The 22,681-nt window shown below is 42.2% G+C and overlaps 1 protein-coding gene across 3 annotated transcripts in view; it reads right to left on the reverse strand.

Annotated features, from left to right (window-relative positions):
- Positions 1–22,681, reverse strand: part of ITPK1 (inositol-tetrakisphosphate 1-kinase) — a 158,245-nt gene that overhangs the window by 68,470 nt on the left and 67,094 nt on the right. For 2 of the 3 annotated variants that reach the window (XM_051620287.1, XM_051620285.1), the window contains exon 4: positions 7,058–7,183. The exons of the other annotated variant lie outside the window; for it this stretch is intronic. In XM_051620287.1, the coding sequence (XP_051476247.1) occupies positions 7,058–7,183 (126 nt within the window). The remainder of the gene's footprint in view (positions 1–7,057; positions 7,184–22,681) is intronic. 3 annotated transcript variants of the gene reach the window in all.

A 22,681-nucleotide genomic window follows, 5' to 3' on the forward strand; every position in this document is an offset into this window, starting at 1 on the left:
AATCAGAGGGAGACCAAGTATTTAATGTTCCCTATTAAATACCCCTGGATGCAACCCAGAGATTTAAAAAAAACTTTTTGTGAGAAGCCTGTGTACAGATGATAATAGAGTTGTTTGTCATTTTACCCAAAAAGGTAGCTAATTTTTTTTCCAATTTTAGCAGAAAGTTGATACAATATCTACTGCAAATGTTGGGTCATTATACGGTATGAGAGACTCACTGACTCTGTGACTTGATTTCATTATTAAGTAATAAAATGTCTATCATATTTTGTTTAATATTAATCAAAAGTTCCATAAAAAAAAAAGTTAGCAAACAAAACGGTAACAGTGCTTGGATTTGTGTTTTCCCATGTACAGAAACATGAGGATGACCACTTGTAACAACAGACCAACATTTGCCAAGGGGGAAACAGATGTAAAGACAGACACGTGCTTGTCTAGAGAGTTTGCATCAGATTCAGACTTAGAAGTTTCTTTTTGTTGTCTTGGGCTGTATCAGTCTCCTTTCACGGACACATCCTTCCCAAAGGAAAGATGTAGGCAAGTTTGATCTTGAACAAACACTCATCTCAGAGTCGTTTCGTCTCCAAATCTAGAAGGGATTCCTGCAATGGATGGAAGGGATGAGGGGGATGGCCAAGGGGAAGTGGAAAGAGGTCTTCCCTGTTACATTTCTGTTTGCTGTACAGCTCGAAACAACTTTCTGAGTACTCAGCTTCCCTGTTTTGTCTTCAGAAGTCCAGCAGTGCTTCATGGGTACTGCAAACACGTACCCATGGGAAGTTATTCTACCAGCTAGCACTTGAATGACAAATTTTTCGGTAATTTTGCCTTCTTATGAGGCTCTTCCTAAGGTAGAACTATTATTCAGTTGAGGAAAAAGAACAGGTTGGGCCTGTGAATTCAGATGCAAATAGATAATTTCAACTTTGTGTCTCCCTCTGTCCCCCCAGTAAGAAAAACATTACTAAGATTTGATAGTTTCCTTTGATTTTCACTTGCCTTTTTTCAGCAGAGCATGTGAAATTTGGAATGTGTCAGTATTTTCAGAGTACAAAGTTGAAAACCAGGAACAGAATGGGCTAGTATCTTAAAAAAAAATAATTAAAAATCCACAGGCATAATGTCCATGAGTACATACCTAAACCACCCTCTAGCAGCTCTTCAGAAGAAAGCAATCAGTGCAGGAAAAGCAATGCACTTCACTTCCAAGCAAAAGCAATCCTTACCTTCTAAAATATCTTCCTAATTTTCCTTCCTCCCAGTCCCAATCCTTCTAAGGAAGCCTCTGAATCAAGAACAGAAGAGCCCTTCCTGGAAAATTTCTCAGTGGGACAGTCAACAGCCACAGGGCAGGGGCAAGGAAACACTTCAAAATTTCATCCACCTGATAGCAGAAGCCTAGACATAAAACTTGCTACTGATCTGACTTTTGCTCTGAAAGACAAAATAATAATCCTATTGATTTTTCCATTTTGAATGGAACAGACTAGTATGAAGCTGTAATGAATGAAGCTACTAAAGTCCCTGTACAGCTAAGACAGGCAACTACTCAGACAGCATTTTTCTCTAATCAGAGCATAACAAATATTTCCCAGTCAATGTCTTACACAAGCCAAAACTTACTCATTTTTCAAAGCCATAAACTTTTTCTAGAAGGCAGGAACTGGGGTAATTTGGTTATCTTTCTTAACAAGAAGACAGGAACTGGAGTATCAGCAAGTGAAAGGAAGCACCAAGGACTCTAACTATTTTTACTAGACAACAAATAATCCATATTCAGTCAGTTCAGACTGGTGTTACAGTGAATAGGAAGGGAGCCTCATCACATTCACTACAAATAATCATCCCCAAAATAAGAACCAAAGTGTCCTACGAAGCAAGTGGAAAGATTTCTCTACTTTGCACTTCCTGCATCACACTAGGTGCCACATGAAGTCTTCATTTTGGCTTTGGGTGAGATCACCAGGCACTCATCACTGATCTTCAATGCAGTGGAGAACACTTTGCAACAACACTTTCCTGAGAAACTGCAGTCCAGACCACATCCAACCAGGGAAGACCTCAAAGTTCAACCCTGTAGGTCTTCTGCAGCTAAAAAGCCCTCTGGCAACAGGCAACTCCTGCTTGCCATTTTCAGTTTCCTATAAGGATTATTTTTTATGAGGCAACTGAGAACAGTCATTAAAAAGCAAGACAAAAAGGGCATGCTAAGAGGCTTGCTAGTCTATTAGCACTTTCCACCAGACCATACAACAGCTCATCACAGACTCCAGAGAGCAGGCACACAGACTCATGTAAATGTGAAGCCAGTTTCCTCCTCAACTCTTGCAGATGAGATGGTCAAGGCCTCTACATTACAGCTCTGAAAAAAAGTTATTCTTGTAAAGACCGTAAGTGTAGCCTGGCAGATCATCCCTCCCCCTGTGGTCAAGGATCCCTTACTCTCTGCTTCCTGGAAGACTGCTTTATGAAAGACTAGTGCCAGGTATCACCTTGCTGTTACATTCATGTTCAACAACAGGAAAATCAGCACAATTAATTTTGCCCTTTTTGGTCTGGTTAGATAATCAGCACGTTTTCAGTCAATTAAAGAACAATAAGGGAACCACTTGTGTGCAGGTGCCAGAAATACCACGGTGCTTATGCAACATCACAGATGTAAGCACCTCTTGCTAGGTGGTTACTTTGCATTTTCTAAGTTGCTCATTGATTTTAGTTAAAAACAAACAAAACAATGACTCCACCTCACACACTTTATACAAATAGATTCTTACAATTATTTTTTTTCAAGGGAATATACTTAATTTCTAATAGTTTTCAATATCTTCAGGCTCCAGTGTGATTATTGCAACTTGGTCTGTAAATCAGATGTCTTTGTAACTAATACAAATTCATACCAGAGCTCCAAACAGAAACAAACTCCAATTCCTTATGACAGCCATTATTAATCTACCTAAAGGGCTTCTCTCATTTTTCTCAAAAAGGAGTTAATACCATTTCCTCCAATTTACAGCTTACAAACAAAAAACTTAAGGATGCAAATGGGATGGACTAAATCACATTATGAAACTGTGGAAAAGCATGTGACTGAATTCACATTCCAAGATCTCCCTGCAATTCTTTAGGCATTACACTGCACTACTTTGCAGGAAGATGTCATTCTCAAAAAGAATAGATGCATTAGATAATACAGTGCTTACTGTACAACCAGGAACTAATGACAGGGAGAGAAGAAAGAACATCAAGTTCTCCTCTAACATTCTTGGCTTTTTTATTATTTTCATTTGTGGTTAAATTTAATATTCCTAAAAATTAAAGCCTTGAAGGCACCAGACAGTTGGATCCAAGCATTTTGCAAGAATGAAGGAATTTTCTTAGCATAGCCATACTAGAGTATGCCTGGCTGAAGCTTGCTATTGTGAACACAGCAATGCTATCTGGAATTAGACAGTGCTCAGAGAAACTAAAACCACCATAAGTAGGGACATGAAATGAAGACGAAAATGTAGAGGAGTCCGCAAAGCATGAGCAGAACTCTCTACTGTCCTCTGCATAGAAGACACTGATGTAAGACAATGTTCTGTATCCATAGGGTGCTTTTTGCCCAATTTATTTCCTTCTTACCCAGTTCCTACTATTAGTTGAATAAATTCAACTGTATTTACCAATCAAGTCAGAAGACAGGGAATTATTTCTTCATCTGACCTGCTCAGAAACTTATCCTCACTTCCATCTGCCTCTGGTACTTAAGCTCTGGAAATATATATCAGGAGCATGCATTACTGTAGTGAGATGTTTTCTAATGATACACTTACTTATTGGTTAACAGACCTACAACAACTAAAGGGTGCTGACTTACATGTAGCATGTGTTCCAGGTGTGTAAACAATACCTTTGCTTTATACAACACTTGACATAGAATGCAAATTTCCAGCTTTATCAGAACTAAAAAAATGTTTCAGCTTCCCATCAGTCTACTACAAAATAGCTTCACAAGAACCACAGTATTTTTTTGCATGAATACTGATATTTACAGGAAAATTATTAAGTCCATTATTAAGAAACATGGACCAAGTTATGAAAGGGTGGTGGTAAGCTGAGGCACAAAAGGACATAAGTGTTCTACAGCAACAACATAGCAGCAATGGTAACAGACAGAAGACTGAATTTCAACCATATTATCTTGTCTCTGGATTACAGTTACTTCTCTCTTGTACTGTAACCCCAAACCGTTTCAGCCCAACTTGTTTCACACATTTGTTCTGTTTTTCTTAGAAGGCAATTCTGCAAAAATATCTAATGTAACTGAATGCTTTTGTGCTGTGTGGGTATTTAAATCAATTTATCACTATACAAATCCTACAGAAAGAATCTGACATGCTGTATCAACTACCTCCGTCAGTACTCTCCATGACTCCATGGGATCAAAGACTGTTCTCACCTCTCCACACCAGTTAGTGTATCACAAGGAGTGTATCCCCACTCCAACCAATGACCCAATAGCTCACCCGTTACTGTGCATGCTGTGTGAGATTATGAGCACACTGCCAAGAAAAAACTCAGGCACAGGAGACATGGGAGGTGATGTTAAAAGAGATTAACTCGGCAATATGGGAGAGAAGAGCTGGGTCAGGAAACATAAAAGACAGCAATAATTGTTTGCCTCAAAACTTAAGGGAAGGTTTCTTACTGGTTTCCATCAGAGGCCACTAAAAAGAAAGCTCTGTGACTGCCAAGAAAGCAAGAGCTGTAAGCACAGTCCTCAGAAATAACACAACACAGGGATGCTGTTATACAGCTTCCTTTAACAGGGAATCACCTTGAATATGGCGACACCCCTGATTTATTATTTCTAATGGAATGGAGAGGCAAGGCAAGGCTAAACTGTTAACTTGCACACAAGGCTATACTCAGATATAATACAATTTTAATGCAATATGAGTTTAGTTGTCCAGCTTTTATTAAGGCTATGATTTAAAACTGTTTCAAACAAGTTGCTCCAGTTTTAACACAGGAGGAGCTAAGCAGCCTGAGAGACATGGGAATGTTTCCGTAAATTAGCTGCAGGACACAGACAATCACATCTCTGAAGACAGCAATTGCTCACTAGCTGGAGTTCTTACAAAAATATTCTATCTCCACTGAGAAGTTCTTTTCCAGGAATAAAAGTGGTTTAGATATTGATTGTACTGCGGCACACCAGCTGCTCTACAATGCTTGCACAAGTTTCCTACCAGCATGTCCACAAGAGGATAAGGGAGGTGAGACAGTAATTACTGCTCTCTGTGCCTCACAGAGCCTTCAGGAGTGCATGCAACAACGTAAACATTGGGAATGAGTGATCTCATGAGTCCTGATCAGCCGCGAGCAACTTAACAGATGTGCCCTTTTGCCTCTTTGGTCATCAGTTTTTCCCATCGATGATGGATTTATTGTGAAAGCAAACTAGTTAACAGCTGAAACAGGGAAATACTGAGATCAGAAAGCCCCTGAAGTCCATCTCTCCTTATGCTTCTTCAGACATGTACGAGCTCCCGGTGCTGTGGGACATGGATTCCTGCACTACTTAGTTCAGAGAACTAGTGCCAGAGGGCCAGACCCACAATTCAAACCTTTGTGTGTGTGTTTGAGTAACACACAGGTGAAAGGAAGCAGAAAAGCTTTGTAACTAGAACAAAGAGAATAGTGACTCACAGAATCACAGAATTGCTGGAGTTGGAAGGGATCTCTAGAGATCATCTAGTCCAACTCTCTCACTGACGTAGGATAACCTAGAGTACTTTACAGAGGACTGTATTCAGGCAGGTTTTGAATGTCTCCAGAGATGGAGACACCTCAATCTCCCTGGGCAGCCTGTTCCAGTGCTCTGTCACTCTCACTGTAAAGAAGTTTTTCCTCATATTTAAATGGAACTTCCTATGTTCCAACTTGTGCCCATTGCCCCTCGTTCTGACACCAGGAACTACTGAGAAAAGCCTGTCTCCATCTTCCTTGCACTCACCCTTTAGATACTTAGATACACTGATGAGGTCTCCCCTCAGCCTTCCTTCTCCAGGCTAAAGAGTCCCAGCTCTTTCAGCCTTTACTCTTCAGAGAAATGCTCCAACCCCCAGTCATCTTCATCACCCTCCTCTGGACTCTCTCCCACAGCTCCTCATTTCTCTTGAACTGGGGAGCCCAGAACTGGATGCAGTATTCCAGATGTGGCCTCACCAGGGCAGAGTAGAGGGGGAGAATGACCTCTCTCAACTGACTGGCCCAACCTAGGATTCATTGGCCTTCCTGGCAGCAAGGGCACATTGCTGGCTTATGGATAACCAAGTAAAATTTTACTTCATCAAGTAAAATATTTTCTGCATTATTAGTTTTAGAACATTAAGCAGAGCAAAGAGAACATAATTTCCCTAGAAACCGAACTGTCAAAATTGCAGAATTTGTCTGAGCTATTTTTTCACCTGACATAAGCATATTCCATAAAATTATGAAACTATAATTTTCATCAGCATCCACACTAGTGATAGAATTTCTTTGGGAAAACAGTTCTCTCTACCACTATGTCTTGCATATTTCTAACATTCAATGTAAACTTGAAGAAAAAAAATTAAGAGGCAGGACTCTCAGCACTAGAGGACAGAATCACTCACAGTAACCTTGATGTTACAGAAATTAGCATTCCAGCAACTGGGAAGACTAGACAGAACCAGGCCAAATTATTTTAGTACCTTCTGTCATGGAGAGGTGCATGTGAAGGACTCTGCAAACACCTGTTCCTCTTTGTGAACAGCATTCATGCTTTTGGTATTATGTCAGGCCAACATTTGGTGGGAAACCAGTTCCTACTAACCCTACCAATACAACATAAAACCTATCCAAAGGTGCAAGTCCATTTCAAACTGACAAAACTATTTTTGCTGGGCTATCAGTAACAGTGCAGCAGTATGCTAGGGAGGTCTTTTCATCCATCCCTACCAACTGCACAGGAAACAGATTGTGCTGCACCAAGATCATCCTCCTGCTTGAAATGCAGAAGGACTGTGAAAGAACCACGTACCTGGAACCTGTGAACCAACTCCAATGACTGGCTGTCATTCTGGTCTGCTTCAAGGATGACATCTGTCAGTTTATGTATGATCACATCCAAAGGACCCTGATCTTCAATGGGTTTGGTGAGGTCGAGCTGAAGAAACCAGAGAGAAACCTTTTATTAAAATACAGAAAACCTGAAGTTCTTGTCCCTGCCACCATCCAAGGTGTTATTGCCACACAGATGGTATTTACTTTATATGCTGCCTTTATTTTGGTATGTTACCTAAATCCTCGAGAATTTACATTTCACTGAAAGTCAGAAAACTTTACTCAGACATTTGTTTCTCGGCAGCATAGACATAATTCCATGAAAAAGCAGTGAAGTCATTGGCCAGCACCCTTTATCCAAATACCTTCCCTGGTTTCTCCACTCTGAGCCAGCATTTCCCTTCTCCAGCTCTCTTTCCTGGTACTTACACACACTTGAAATGGAATGAGCCAACAAAGATTATCACCACTAATAAAAGGAACACCTGCTGTGCCCTTTGCCCTTTGGGATTGCACAAAACAGCACCCAGGACAGCAATACAGGCAAAGCAAAAGCAAGGGACTCAGAATCTTTGCAAACCTATGTGTTGCAGGGACAGCTATTTAGCTAGTAGGGAGGAAATCAGCTCCCAGAGCACTCCCACTAGCAGACTTCAGCAGCGATCTGGATAGGGACAAAGATTTGGGGTGAGCTGTACAAACAGCATAGGAAGGCAAAAAAAAGTGGTGGTGATGTGTCACAGGGCTTGGTCCCCAGTACCAAGACAGGGTTTAAGGAGCAGAGGAACCACCTGTATTAGAAAAGGATTGAGTTAGAGTAGTCTTGAAGAAATTTTAATGCAAAGAAGGCTACTGAACCAGAAGGGATGCATGCAAAGGTACTAAGAGAACTGGCCAACGTCATTGTGAGGGCTTAGATTTATCAGGGCATAAATCAAAACTGTGGAGATTCCAACTAAATCAGGGAAAAAAAATCCCCCTCAAAGACAGTATGGTCGCAGCACAGAGTCCCAGAGAAGCTGTAGGATCTCCACCCTTCAAGGTTTTCAAAACCTGAGTGGACAAAGCCCTAAGCAACTCAATTTTAATTTAATGCTGAATCTGCTTTGATCAAGATTATGTATTATGGACCCATAAGGTCCCTAAAAAACCTAATGACTTAATGAAGCTACTTACCAGATTTGAACATTTGTACAGTACAAGTACCAGAACTGGCTCATGTTCTAGCCAACAGTGGGCTTCCCACAGCACAAAAACTGCCACATTCTCAATCATTGCTCTTCGCCCAGTTGTGAAATTGACTGCATCAGTGGCAACTTAACCTTGTAAACTTCAATCAGGAAACATTTTTGAAATGGAAGACAGATGTGTGCTCACTAAAATTAACACCTGATTTTACAGTTATAAACATGCTTCCATTACTGCTACCAGAATCACAGAATTGCTGGAGTTCGAAAGGACCTCTAGAGATCATCTAGTCCAACTCTCCCACTGACGTAGGATAACCTAGTGCACTTTACACAGGACTGTATCCAAGAAGGGTCTGAATATCTCCAGAGATGGAGACTCGTCAAACTCCCTGGGCAGCCTGTTCCAGTGCTCCGTCACCCTCACCCCTTTTATTCAACTCTGGCATAGAAGGGGGTGAGGGGCACAGCAGGGAGAGGAGGGCTGGGCAGAAGAGGCTGCTGACGCTCTGTTTTGATAGAAGCCTGGTCTTCACTGTCTTGTTAGCTTGAGTTTTGTCCTAATAAAACTTCCTTCCCTACAGAAGTGGCCCTGCTTTGACTTAGGAAGTGCCTTAAAGAAGGCAATGATAAAATAGAATGGCTGGAGCTCACGCATCAATAAAAGTAGAACAGCAGAGACCTACTAGCCTTGTCATGATTTGCTAGTTGCTAATCTAACTGATACATGTAGCTGAATTGCTTTTCTTGTGTAGGCACAAAAAAAGCCAGGCTTACTTGAACAGAATAACTGAAGTTATCTATAGTACAAAAGTAAGTTGAAAGATTGCCAGGTCTTCCCAACAGAGACCACCTTTGCTTGCCCATTAATGTATGCTCCTACTAGGAGTTATAGGTTGACACTCTAGTACTATCTTTGAAATACTCACACAGATTCTAATACAACTAGAGAACACTGTGCATCTACCTTCTGAGAAGACTAACAGAGGCACTGTTCACAGGTGGGCAACAGACTCTTTTACACACAAAGATTATGCAATGGTAAAGACAAATTCAATGTTCACTGACAGGTAAGCTGTGACTAAGTGAGGCAGCCCACAGAAGGTCTGGCTGTCCTGGCACATTTTTACTCCCACAAGTAGTGCAGCATGAAGGCTAAGGTCAAGTGTGTGTGTCTGCTAAATGAAGGCAAAGCTAAATGAACAGCAGCTTGGCTAAGGACATGGAAGGAGACGACCTACTTTTCCTACGAAGTTCCAGAAAAGTCAGCTAAAATCCTTAAAGGAAGTCTCAGATGATCAGACTGCTTTTCCTGAGGTTTTTTGTCATCTGCCTATCACATCTGAATGGAAACAGCAAAACCAAGGGTCCATTTAACTAGGCCAGAAAGTTCTTAGTTGCCAAGGTACAAAAATGTGAATTAATCCATTTTGAGGACTTCCAGTTTGAAAAACAGTGAGAAGCAAAATATTTGAGATTGGTTACCCCTCTACATTCTTCCTGCACTTGCAGCTCAATCTGCACAGAAACATTCAGAAAACAAGAAAACAGTCCTCCCTTTCAGCCTTGACCCAAGAATAGAAATAAGCCTTCATGGCACACCCAGGCATTTTCAGCGCAGTGTCTTCCAGAAGCACAGGACATCTGGGCAAGATAATTCTTCACAACAGTTGTGCCAGCTAAAAGCAACTGGTGTGTTCTGAGAATGAAACCAAATGCACCTACTTCGCACATTGCAAAGTGTGAAAAAGCCCTTCCCCAGAACAGTGCTCTGCTTCCCCTTTATCAGGAAAACAATGCTAGACATGACAGAACACTAAGGCAGCTCCTCTGGTAAGAAGTTCAATGACCACTTCAATTGGCTCAACAAGGACAGCAGGTACATTTCAATCACACAAACCTTCCAAGTTTGATCCAGTATTTTGTGGACTGGAGGATCAAACCATTTGCAATAGTAAGCTGTGTCATGCTGCAGAAAGCAAATATTCCTGGGCTGTGTGGAATTTGGAAGAGATCCACCTTCCTTTTATATACTAAGAAGAAAAATAATTAAAAGTAGATGAAAAAGAATTTTTAAAAAAACTGTTTGAGGAGGGTAAAAAGGAGCCTTTGCAAGTGCAGTATCAGACGCAAGCAGAAGTCAGAACAAACACAGTGCAAAATTTCTGATGGCCCTCTGCTGAGACAAACACTGATTCATTGTTTGTCATCAGCTGGAATTTGAGCCCTCCTACTTCCCTTCTCTTTCAGCATCTCTCTCTCCAAATGGTCTCTGCATTTGACATGATCACCCAAAGGTTTGTTTTTGCACAGAACTAAAACCATAGCAACAGAAGTGAGAGAAAAGATTTATCAGCACCAGCTTGAAAAAACAGAGAGATATGGCTATAGAGTCTTTTCTTCTGTGAGAAAGGCTATAGCCTGCCCTGCTTGCCCTTTTTTATATTTAAAAAAACCCCAACCAACCAGGTATTGGTTTCACAGCACTGTCACCTACCAACAAAACCCAGCAAAACTCAGGTGAATGACACAGAGGACAGCCTCAAAGCTGTACACAGAAATTGCCAGATACAAGACATATGCCTTTTTACAAATCCATATACGGAAGAAAACAACCAGTAGATAAATGCTCCTATCATAGCTGGCTGTAGCTTGCCTGCTCACTTTCTAATATAAAGACTGGCTGTGAGCTAAAAAACATTCCAAGCTTAGAAATGTCATAGGGACCCCCCATAGGCTTCCCAGAGCATCCACTTGAGAGCAAGTCACAGGTAAACAGAGCTCCAATTCTGCTCTCCTCCCTCCTTCCCCTTTCCTCTGTCCTCCAGAAACACACTGCCAGCACATTATCCAAATCATTACAGCGGAGGGCAAAAAAAGTTTATTGCCATTAAGCATAATTTGTTTAAAGTTTTGGGGTTGTTTTTGTCCAGAATGCTGGCAATCCATCTATATTGCAGGGACAGGACGAGTGTCTGGCAGAGAGCCATGGCTCTCCACTGGTCCCAACTGCAATCCCACACACATGCATTTCTGGAAGCAGTGTTTAAAAATAAAACTATGTCCAAGTGAAAAAAAAATCTGGATTCGTTCACTCAGGAAAAAAAAAAAACACACCAAAACCAAAAAACCAAAAACCAAACAACTGCAAATATTTGATTTAGCAGAAAGAAATATAATTTATCTAAATCATTGAAAATAGTTTTGTATGTTTTGTTTTATTCAGTGTTTTCAGTCCATGCTAGAATCAACTGTATTTCAGAATCCGGCTGAGCAGGATTTGTGTTTTTAAAAAAACTCTTCTTCAAAAATAGTTTTTGAATTAACATTCACATGAAATGAAATCTTAATACCAACCTGTTCTGTACTCTGAATTGAAGACAGATCTGTCCCCTGATAACCCCAGAGGAACTGATAACACATCTCTCTATTTCTATTTATCCTCACTTTTCTCTTAAAATATTTTCACTTTGAAAAAACCCAAACCTTCAGAAGTCTGTTGTTTAAACATTTTGCTCCCAGTTTCCAATTAGCTAACTAACTCCACTCACCAGAATGCTGCAGTAAGCTCTTGCTGTATTTGAGTTTTGCTCTGATGCACTGCTTAGGAGAGACAGAAAGGGGTGCACGGCCCTCCACAGCAGCCTGTCTTGCTACAGGTGGAAAAAAAGCTCAATGAACTTTCACCCAAAGGAGGTGAATGAAAATCAGGAGAAAATCATCAGAGATGACAGGTTTGTTCTGAGCCTCCTCACTAGGCAGACACCACCAAATCAGACATTATCATCTTGAGTGCTATAAAGCTAAAGAAAATACCACAAAAGGGAAAGAATCTGTACACATTTTCACAAGTCACAGTCCAAAAGTCCTTTTGTGGTCATTTAACCATTTCCCTCTCTGTGAACCAGACACAGAGCATCAGCCTAACCCAACCACTCTGCTCCCCAACTCCTGAGACTATGTAACTTCCTACAAAAATCTGTTGTACCCTCTTACTCAGGTATTCAGTTAAGGCTGCACTGACCCCAAAACGTGGGATTTATTTGAATCTTAGTTCAGCTCCTTAAACTCCACTGCACATAGAACTTCAGGTTATTTGTCATAAATTTCCCTTTCCTTGGGCTATTTTCTACCCTGTATCTGCATCACATGTATTCATATCAAAAGGTTTGTAAAACAAAGCCTTGGAAATTCTCACCTTCTTACCCCAACTCCAGCCCCAGTGTTCATGGTTGCTATGCATCAATGCTGAGCAAGTCATAATGAAAAAGAGCCATGAGCTTTGGGTTGGAAAGCCAAGTCTTCAAGAAGCTGAACCCTGACAGCTGATGTATTGGTGGATGCTGTTCCCTCCCAAAAAAGCTCAGAGATTAAAGCTTCCAAAAATATCTTAAGCACTTTGGAGAAGGAAGCAGCAAGAATCAACAGTGCCAGGTTCAATGTTTTGCTTTATAGTAAAAGGTAAAAAATAAAAATACACAGGATAGTCTAACTACAGGAGAGAAGGTGCTCTCATCTGGAAAGGAAGTGGGGTAGAAATCAGGAAAATGGTTGTGGATGTCCATCCATATGTGTGAGACCTGTTCTCACAGAGCAAAAGCAACAGAGTGGAGCAGTGAAGAAGTCTGCCTGCTTTTCTGGTAAATCACAGGATCCAACAAGATGAGCATGTCCTCCCTTCCTGAACAAAATCCTGCAAGACCAGTCCAGTCCCTCCACCAGGACGACAGCCCCACAAATTCCACTGCCAGGTCTACGCAAGTACAAAACTGACAGGGGTAACTCTTGTGCCAAAGCCCACAGTTGGTGACATGCATGCAGCAACACATCATGAGGAAAGACATTGTGTGAACTGGTAGACAAAAACGAGGTATTTTTCATTGATACACAGGTTCTCCATACCTCCTAAAATATTCACATATTCACACTAAAAAAATATTAGAACATTTAGATATTTAAGATAACTCCTCATCTCTCCGCCAAGCAAGACAATTACTCTAGTTATCACCATGACCAGCTAATACAACTATTCAGCACTTGCTGCTGCTGCTCATGGGATCCAGGGATACTGAGGGAGAACATAAACTCCTCTGGGCAACAGAAACACTAGCTCTCTCTCGCTGCGAAGGAGAAACATGGATCTGACCATCAAAAGCTGTAAAGAAGGAGCAAAAATTTCAACAACAGGTCCCATTTTCTATCTCCACAGCCCCCTTCCTCAGTGCCAAATTAACATGCAAATCCTGTTGCAGCAGCAATCTGAGAAAGGAAATCCGCTGTGGAGAGGAGACTTCTCCCTGGGCTCTCCTGGTCTCCCCTCACATTGGCAAGAGGAGGGAGCACTGCGGCATCGGTAGCAGCCACCATGTCGGAGGGGAACTCTTTCCCGAGAAGGAAGGAAACGTAGCTTGAAAATACTCTACCTTTTTGCTAGGCTTCCGGGAATCAAGGAAATTAAAGATCTTTCTACCAACGCAGGATGCTAACTCTACAGGTTATCTTTTGTTGCTCTGCCCACCTTAGTTTTCAGAAAACCACCAAAGGAGAAGGAAAGCAAGTTGCCCACTGGGACACACTGCTCAGAATCCCAGGTGCCAGCAGATATCCCAAGCAGCAAGATACGTCTGAAGGTGAGGAGCAGCACAGCATAAGCTATGAAGCCCTGCTAGGTTCCCATTTTCTCAGATACCAAAAGTTTTAACACCAGAGACTATGATTCTGGGTTTAACAGATGGTTTCTTCATGTTTTCTTGTGCTGGTGCCAGAGCAGATTACTTTGCACTCTGTTTGGCACAAGTTGCCAAAGACTATGTGCGAGCACTTTGCACATTTTCAGGAGTCACACGTTGCCACTCCCCTGGAAGTGAGGTATGATCTCCAAAATCCCTGGGAAGTTCTCACTTCTAGCTGTATTCTAGATAAAATGAGGTAAAAGGAATCTCATAGCTTTTTTTGCACTACATGTATTAACATACACAGACATCATTTATGGATCATTTCCCTAACTACTATGTAAAATAAAGAGCATTTGCACTTTTGAGGCATGTCGCACAGTCACAAAACCCCCCAGGACCTAGGTGAGCATCGTCTCCCCACAGCCCCTCTGCACCCTCCCGCAGAAGCAAAGAAGAAGCCAGCACTGCTGCCACCAGTGCAGGCACAGCGACAGACAGGGAATCACGACTCCCACTCAGTGCACAGAACAGTGCTGGGACACATTACTGCATCTCAGTTACGCAAACCTCTCTCACTGTCCCCCCTCTCCTCCCTCCTCTATCTGATCCTGGCATATAAATGTCCACTGAGCATCACCCCCTGTTAGCACCAAGTTTTGCCCCTTCCCTTCTTTAAAAGCAAAACAAGAAATGCCACTTTTTGGGCTATTGCCAAAGCTCTTCACAGAAATTATTTTCTTTTCAGTGGATATTTTTTTTACCCAAGACTGGAACTTATTACTATATTGTTTTAAGTTACAGCCCCATGCAAACAATAAACATTTCTAGAAATTAACCTCTTTATTTAGCTTGGCTTATCTCCTGTACAATACTTTGGCAGTTGCAGAAAGTTCTTTCCAGAATTTCCAAAGATGCAGGAACAGCTGTTTCTCAGCATGATATCAAACTGGGAGCTCGTGTCCCATTAGGGCTGAACCACAGTGAGAAGGTTTTGGTAGGCATGTGGTCAGGCAGTTCAGTCTTGTTCAGGGATGGTCTGAAAAGCAACCGCTGATTTTCAGCACTGCAGGAGGAATAATGAGTGTTACCCAAATCCAAAAAAGCCTCCTGCCAACAGTGTCTCCTGAGGTCACCAATGCTCCCATGGATTAGGAAGGTCAGCAGAACAAATCCAGAGATTAGCAGAAGAGAAAAGTTGAAAAGAAAATGTGTGACATGGGAGGATTAGTGATCCAAAGAAGGAAAGTAATTTACAGAAAAACAAGAACCCAAAAGAACGAGCAGTTGGCATAACCAGCTGCTGAGACTGCCTTGCTTTATTCTCTTTAACCGTCAAAAGATAGTGTTCACATATATCAGATTAAAAGGCTATATAGGTAATCCCAGTAGTGGAAGGTAAGGGAAAATTACAAAGTGGTTCACAAAATCACCGGCTTACTTCTTGAACTAAAAGCTTTGGAATGGGCACATTGGATCCAGAAAGACTAGAAAGACTTTACAAGGAAGACTTTTAATGTTTCTTTGAGCAAAGTGGGTCACCAGTTATTGAACTGACAGCTCAGTCAATTCTGTAGAAGAGCAGACATCAAAGGAGGAGTGGAATGGAGAAGCCATCCATTGGAAGAAGGTGCCCACGCAGAAGTTTCCCTGCAACCTATAGCAAGATGGCAGCTGTTCCCCTGCACTCATAGAGGAACATGGTGGAACATTCCCTGAAGGCGCCAGGAGGGGTGAACTTGGTCAGTGGACTTGGATTTTGTGGCCAGTGGGCTCAGATTATGTAGCCGTGGAGGACCCCATGCCAGGGGAGGTGACTGTTCCCGAAGCAGCCCGTGACTCTGTGGGAAGCCCAGGCTGGAGCAGCTCTGGACCTCGTGGGAAGGACGCATGAAGGAGAGGTTTGTGGAGGACTCTCTCCCATGGGAGGGACCCCGTGGGGAAGCAGGGAAGGACTGTAAGGAATCCTTCTTCCTGAGGAGGAAGGAGCAGCAGGAACCACCAGCCTGTGAACTGACTCTAAACCCCATCCCCTGTCCCCCTGTGCCGCTGGGGGGAAGGAGGGAGAGAAACCGGGAACAACGTGATTTGGAGCCAGGAAGAAGGGTGGGGTGGGGTAACATGCAAGCACTGCTCTTTGTGTTGTTCCAAAAGCGTTGTCTGTGTCCTGTGTGCATTTGATAAATTAAACTAAATTATTATTTTTTCTCCAAGTTGAGTCTGGTTTGCCTGTGACCTTCATCGGTGAAGAACCCTCCTTGTCCTTTGTCTCAGCCCATGAGGTTCTAGCTGGGCTTTGTCTTCCCCATCTCACAGTGTGTGTGGGGGGGATGTGTGTTGAATGAGTGGCCACGGGGCTGGTTCTTTGTTGTCATGTTGGGCCCAAACCACGACACACTTCTTGCAGGCATGCCAAATAATGAAATGTATTTTGGGAATACAAAAAAAACCAAGAAAAACTGGCATCTCTGTGCGTTAAGTGAATATTTAACAGTAAAGATAATATAGGAATGGCCCCAAACTTCAAACAGATATTTGGCCTTCATTTCCAGCTAGAATAAAGATGCTGAATGTGGGAGCAAGGCAAGCTGGTAAACAAAGATGGGGACAGATACTTCAATGGGTACCACCAGTCAAAGCCAAAACTCATGGAGTGAGATTCACTCAATCTCCTGTTAAGTAGTCAATAATTACACCATAATTGTAGGCTTCTCCGTGCAGTCAGAGAGAAATTAATAAATACCTTGGTGATTTAAAGTCATCTAGCCTGCTTTACATTCATACTGACTTGAGAAATTGCACCTGAATTATGTCTGATCAGAGGGAGCCTACTGGAATGGCAGTGATGTCAGATGACACAGAAGAGTTCAATCTGCTGACGTAGAGGAAGCTGCCGCTCTCCCGTAACTGAATACTTAAAAAAAACTCATAAAACCAACCTCTAGAAGACAAAATACAGTTAACCAAAACATGCCATAGGAAATCACAGGATAGAGATAGAAGGGCTCTGAATAACTGTAACCATTATGTAGTGCTTCCCAAGGATGAAAAAAAGGCAACTATATTAAGGAAAGAGTAGGAGGTGGAAAAATTACAACCACTGACTGTTCATCTGACCTGGTACTATGCAAGCATTTCAGCACAACTGAGGCTATTGAAAAATTATCAGATCTCCAGAGTTAAATAAAAAAAATTAGTAAAACATGACATGAATCTACAAAAGATGGATCAAACCCATCTAACTGGATATACGACCACTGATTCCCTAGGCAAAGACAATGCAGTAAAGCTATTTTCTCAAGACTTCAGTGAAGCATGCAGACAGGTAAACAGAAGAACGACAAGGACCAGCAGAAGAGGAAGGTGAATGAAGAGTTAAATAAAAGAGAAGATAACAACAGCTTGCATGCCAAAAGGAGCGGTGGCAAACCAGAGAGGTGTGCTACTGGCATTCCTTTGGCACTAATCTTGTGACCATTTGATTTAGTATCCTCATTAGTGGTCTTAGAACAGTAAGTAGATTACTGACAGAGCTTAGAAATTACACAGAAGCATAAATGACACCACCACCCAGACAGAAGAATCATGCAGAAGGGAGAATCAGAAATAGGACAACATGACTAAATACAAAACGTAGCTACATGTAGCTGGACTCAGGATGCAAAAACATCTGCCCTATTCTCTGAGAAGGATGCTAGTATGGTAGCTCAAGTATGACTGTGACAAAGATAAAATCAGTTTCATCAAGACTAGGACATTTTGGGTGCAGTTTGTAGAAGTCAAACTAGTATAGAAGCCACTACAGAGACACCCCTCTCTCCCTGCAGAACAGCTACACCCAGCTTAGGGCATCAGTATGTAGAAATATAAACTCAGAATGAAAATAAATGCTTAATTCAACCAAACTTGGGAAGTTCTAGGTTCAAGAGCCTAGAAAATCCATTCCACACTTACATCTCATGTGTATGGGTCCTTAAAAACTATGAAAAGAAGCACTTGGACTAATGCAGATTGTTCAAGTGTTAACCACTTTCTGGCAAGAAAAAGCTTACCATAATTACAAATACTGCTGCTGCACTGGAGTACTGCTTTACCTCATGCTATAAATGTCCATTTTGGGGTGTGTGGTATGAAAAGAAATCTGCTACCCAGGAACATGTACGGTCCAGGAGTTCCTTAAATATTCTTTTAGTAACCAAAGAACTAGGAGGTGCAGCAATGAAGATCAAATAGGAAAATCTCAGGTTTCAAATTATTCAAACTCATGTTCTACTTCCACCATAAACAGAGTACTAACGGAGCAGCTCACAGGCAAAATTTTAAAAAGACCATCAGAAACATCACTCAGAAAGAGACAGGCAAGGAAGCACTCTGTCATTGAGGTGTAAATCAAGTCTGGCACACTCGCTAATTCTAGCCTCCTTCCTCACCCTCCTTGACTAATGAGCCTTCCTCACCAGATGGAGAATGAAACTGTAGCTCCTTCCTTTGCAAGACACCCTGGCCTTGCTGGACTTCTGCAATGATCCTCCAGATACCTTGTCTTGCTAAGATGGCTGTGCTGATTCAAAGGAGTATCAGTGACATAAAATTAGGTCAGAACTTAATTTTAATTATTTAATAATAGTTTCAGGTGCTACCTCCCAAGCCCACCATCTGACTACTGGGGCTTTAAAATTATATTACACACACATACCACACCCCCCAATTTTCTTTCTCTTTTGCTGTTTGAAAGGCTCAAGTGAACAGAAAAGTAACTTCCTATTCAGGGAAGATGGTGAATGCAGGGGTAATTAAGTGAGCTAGAAAAGGAACAGCTAAAATTGTAGTTCTTATTCTTCACTCAACTCTGTTTACAGGAGTCTCGAACATTCCTGTCACAACAGGTAAAACATCATCAGAAAATGGAGTATATGAATTGTTCGTATGCCTTCCATAGACACCACATCCCATCTTTAGTATTCATACTAATTTTAACAGGCAAAGACGGAAAGTCGGGAAGAAATACGAGAACACAGCTAGAGTGTGAAAAGCTGCCTGTGTAGCTTATAACCTCATGACAGACAAAACCAGATAAACTCCTAAAAGGTCTCATGTGATAACCTAGTTTTCAAAGCATGTTTGCAGGCACTCTCTCCCTGAGCTCTGATATCAAGGCTCTTGTCTTGACCGCCACTCAGCTGCCTGCCAGGATGCCCTAACAACCTCCTAGCTCCCTCCAGTGCTCATCTGTCAGCACAAATGATGCTTCATTTACTCTCTCTTTCCTTCTCCACTCTTTCATATTGAGGTAGTTCCAAACTTTTTCTCAATTTCACCTTGGCATCTCTTCTGCGCTGCTTTCGCTGGGGCAAGACACATCCTGCCAACCGGTAGAGAGGGCTGAGCCCAGCTCCTGTCTGCCCCCAGGCCCCAGCTCCACCAGACATTCCCAGCAGCCTCTCTTGTGAAACTCTGCTCTTTCTTCTCCCACTTCTGCTTTTCATTGTAACTGAGCCTCAAGTTCATCCTAGTTTCTGCTTTTCTACCTCTGGCTCTTCCCTACTGCTCCCGTCCCAGTCAGCTCTCTGAGCTCCCCACTTTTGTCAGTCTCTGTAAACCATACCATTGTTAGGCCCCCAAGCCCACTGCTTAGGTGGCACAACCAATTCTCTCAAGCTCTTCCCCTCTTGCAGTCTAGACCTTTCAAGATTCCTTGTATACCTCATCACACATCCCACCTTTTGGACCAGCAGGAAGCCCTACCCTGTTCACCTTCAAAATTCTTGAGCTTAACTCTCTCCCACCTCTCAACCACCCACAGTCCCAGCTTCCACTACGTACTTCAAAAATCTAACCAGTGCCCTTGCATTTTCTTCCATCCTGCTGCTTCCAACTTCTGAGAAGCTTGCCATAAACATTTACAAAACTTTGCCATTGCTAGACTTCACATCCTTTTTTTCCAATTCCTGCTTTGCTGGAGGGGGCATAAAGTCACTACTAAAACAGCCAAACCCCCAAAATTCTCATGCTTTTTCTCCAAAGGGCTACTTGACTCCCTCTGCCAGCTTGACCTCGCATAGATACAGGGAAACAAGAGCATTGCTATGACACTGCACCTAAATTAATGTGGCTACACAGCTCCCAGATGGTCAGTGGGGACACACTAAACTACAATGGGCAGAACACCATTCACAGACCAGCTGAGGAACAAAGTATCTCAGCTGAAGTTAGAGCCTTGATTAAGTATTTTCTTACTGGACAAATAAGTGTAACATATAAAAACACATCTTCCTATTTTTAAAATAAATTTATAACTACACATCCAAAAGCCCTTGTTGGAGAGGATATACATATGGACTTCCTTTCTCCCTTCTGAAACCTTCACAAGTTGCCACTCTAAGCCATCTTCTGAAACTGAGATTTTATGTTGAGCTTCTAATGCATTTCCCCATAGTCAATTCTTGCCACTGTAGTGTTTGAACACCTACATTATGGGGAGGAAAGGGGGTTTGAAGCCATTACAATGTAGTTAATTGACATCACAGTTAGAAGTACTCTTCAACACCAGCCCTTTGAGTTGAGTACTAACTCTTTCCCTTGCCTTACCCACACTCAGGAGCCCAGCACCTCACCACAAGCAGTCACCTCTGAGCTGTTTGAGCAGGAAAAGCTGCAACCACGTTATCATTGCTAGCAAAGCTTTTATACCTGGAAGATTTCACATACAATTGAAAAACACAGACTGATGACAAAAAACTCTTCCACATTCTTCCTGACTGACTGGTCTTCACTGTTATTCTAAGCAAAATATCTTGAAACCTTTTGGGTGCAAGCACACTTGACAAATCTCAACTTCCAAATGAAAAATCCTTTCCTTACTGAAAGCAAAATATGTGAACAAACTTCCCATTTTAATTTACAATCACATAAGAAATGGCTTAAGAAAACTTCAGGGAAAACTTCCATGTAATGAGGATTTTAATGGACCATGCTGAAAAAACAGCAGAATTTGCCCCCTTTGCATCCCCTGACTTACTGTACCTGCTCAACCCACTAGCACAGAAAAGCTGCCTTAAAACCTCAGACTGGCAAAAGAGTTCCTGCAGATGCAGTTTACTCTGCACATTGCAGCAGTGTAAAAAGCTAACTGCTTCCCAGCAGGAGCTAGTAAGGCAATTTCCAAAGGCTGCTTCCAAAGCTGTGTTGCAGTGTTCACACAGTGGCACTGGGCAGGGGCTCCCACCAGAAGGCAGCCAACCCTGAGCTGCCCACCTCCGGATTCTCACCTCACTGGAGAGACTAAAAGGAGCATTTCAAGTTTTATGATCATGACTTCCCTCTCCACTGCTTTGCATCTCTCTACAACCCCCTTTATTTCCCTCCATCCATACTGGACAGCAAAGGATGGCTGCCGAACCAGCACCTCCCTCCTCTTCATTCAGCTGGCACCGTCACCACTCCCAGCCTTCGGGGACATCCCTCACTGCTGTTTACAGACAGGAAAGACTGAGGTGTGTGACCCAGCTGGCCTGTACTAAAGATAATGTTATCACAGCTCCAATTGTTCCTGTCTGCATCTGCTGGTGGGAGGAAACAATCAACTTGTCTGAGCTGGAACAGAGAATGTTGGAGAACTATGAATCAGAAAGCCATTTGTCTCAGGAAACTTCAGCCATATGTTGCATTAATAAAGGATTTTTTCCATAGCTGTGCTAATAAATGGCAACTTACCATGACTTCTCCCTATTTCTTCCTATTTGCATGGAAGTGAGAGGCAGAGTGTGGGGGAAGCAGCGTAGGCAGAGGTAGAGACCCACATCCAAAACCATAGGTAGACGTTCCTGGTGCCTTGTACACAACTGCAGCCATACACAGTGTCTAATGCATACAAGACCTACAGTGCAGTGAAAATATAACTTGCTAGCAAACGGGAAGTGCTGAGGGATCTACATTCTTGTCCTGAAGTGCTGAACTCAAGCCAAGTTCTCAGAAAAACATACAGACTGAAAAACAATGGAGCTGTCTTCCATACCTGCTTTCTGCTGATCGACAGCAGGAACTGCTTAGGGGCCCGTTTGGCCATGGTTGCAGGTGCTGGGAGTGTCCTTTGCCCCCAGTCTTCTGGATACAGAGTATCTCCCAAATTTGAGCTCAAGTTGCTGCTAAACACAAACTTAAATTATGCTATAGGGTTGAAATTAGAAGTGAAAAATACATTTTGAAACACCTGGCTGGCATAATCAAGGTATTTCTGTTGTTCGGGTAAATGTCAAAGCTCTTTTTGAAAGTCCCCTTCCCATCTCTAGACAACCATAAGCAGACATTCTCCTAACATGGAAAAACATGGAGACAACAACCTTTAACATATTTATGGCAACGTGACATTTCCAGTTGTGCAATTTTAAAGGAAGCTCATTTCAATATCGATGGATCTTGATTTTTGACATTCCGTTTTTTTCCCTGTTACACTTCTTCCCTCAAGTTATTCCAGCTGCTCAAAGCCTTTCACATCCTTCAAGAAATATTTAAAATACGCTGACTGAATATGCCCTTTCCAACATGGGCAGAGAAACAATTTCCCTAACTTATGGCTAAGAAGGTGGTCAAGAGATATTATCAGTTTCCTAAGAAAATGAGTGGACTGTCTGCTCATCACATCATTAGTTAGGCCATGTCATTACTTATGGCTACAACTGCTGAATGAGGCCTGGCTAAAGAGACGATAGGAGCACACTTGTCTTAGGTGAGAGCCCCTCGTAC

The sequence above is a fragment of the Apus apus genome, chromosome 5 (genome assembly GCF_020740795.1).
Source record: "Apus apus isolate bApuApu2 chromosome 5, bApuApu2.pri.cur, whole genome shotgun sequence".
Taxonomy (NCBI): Eukaryota; Metazoa; Chordata; class Aves; order Apodiformes; family Apodidae; genus Apus; species Apus apus.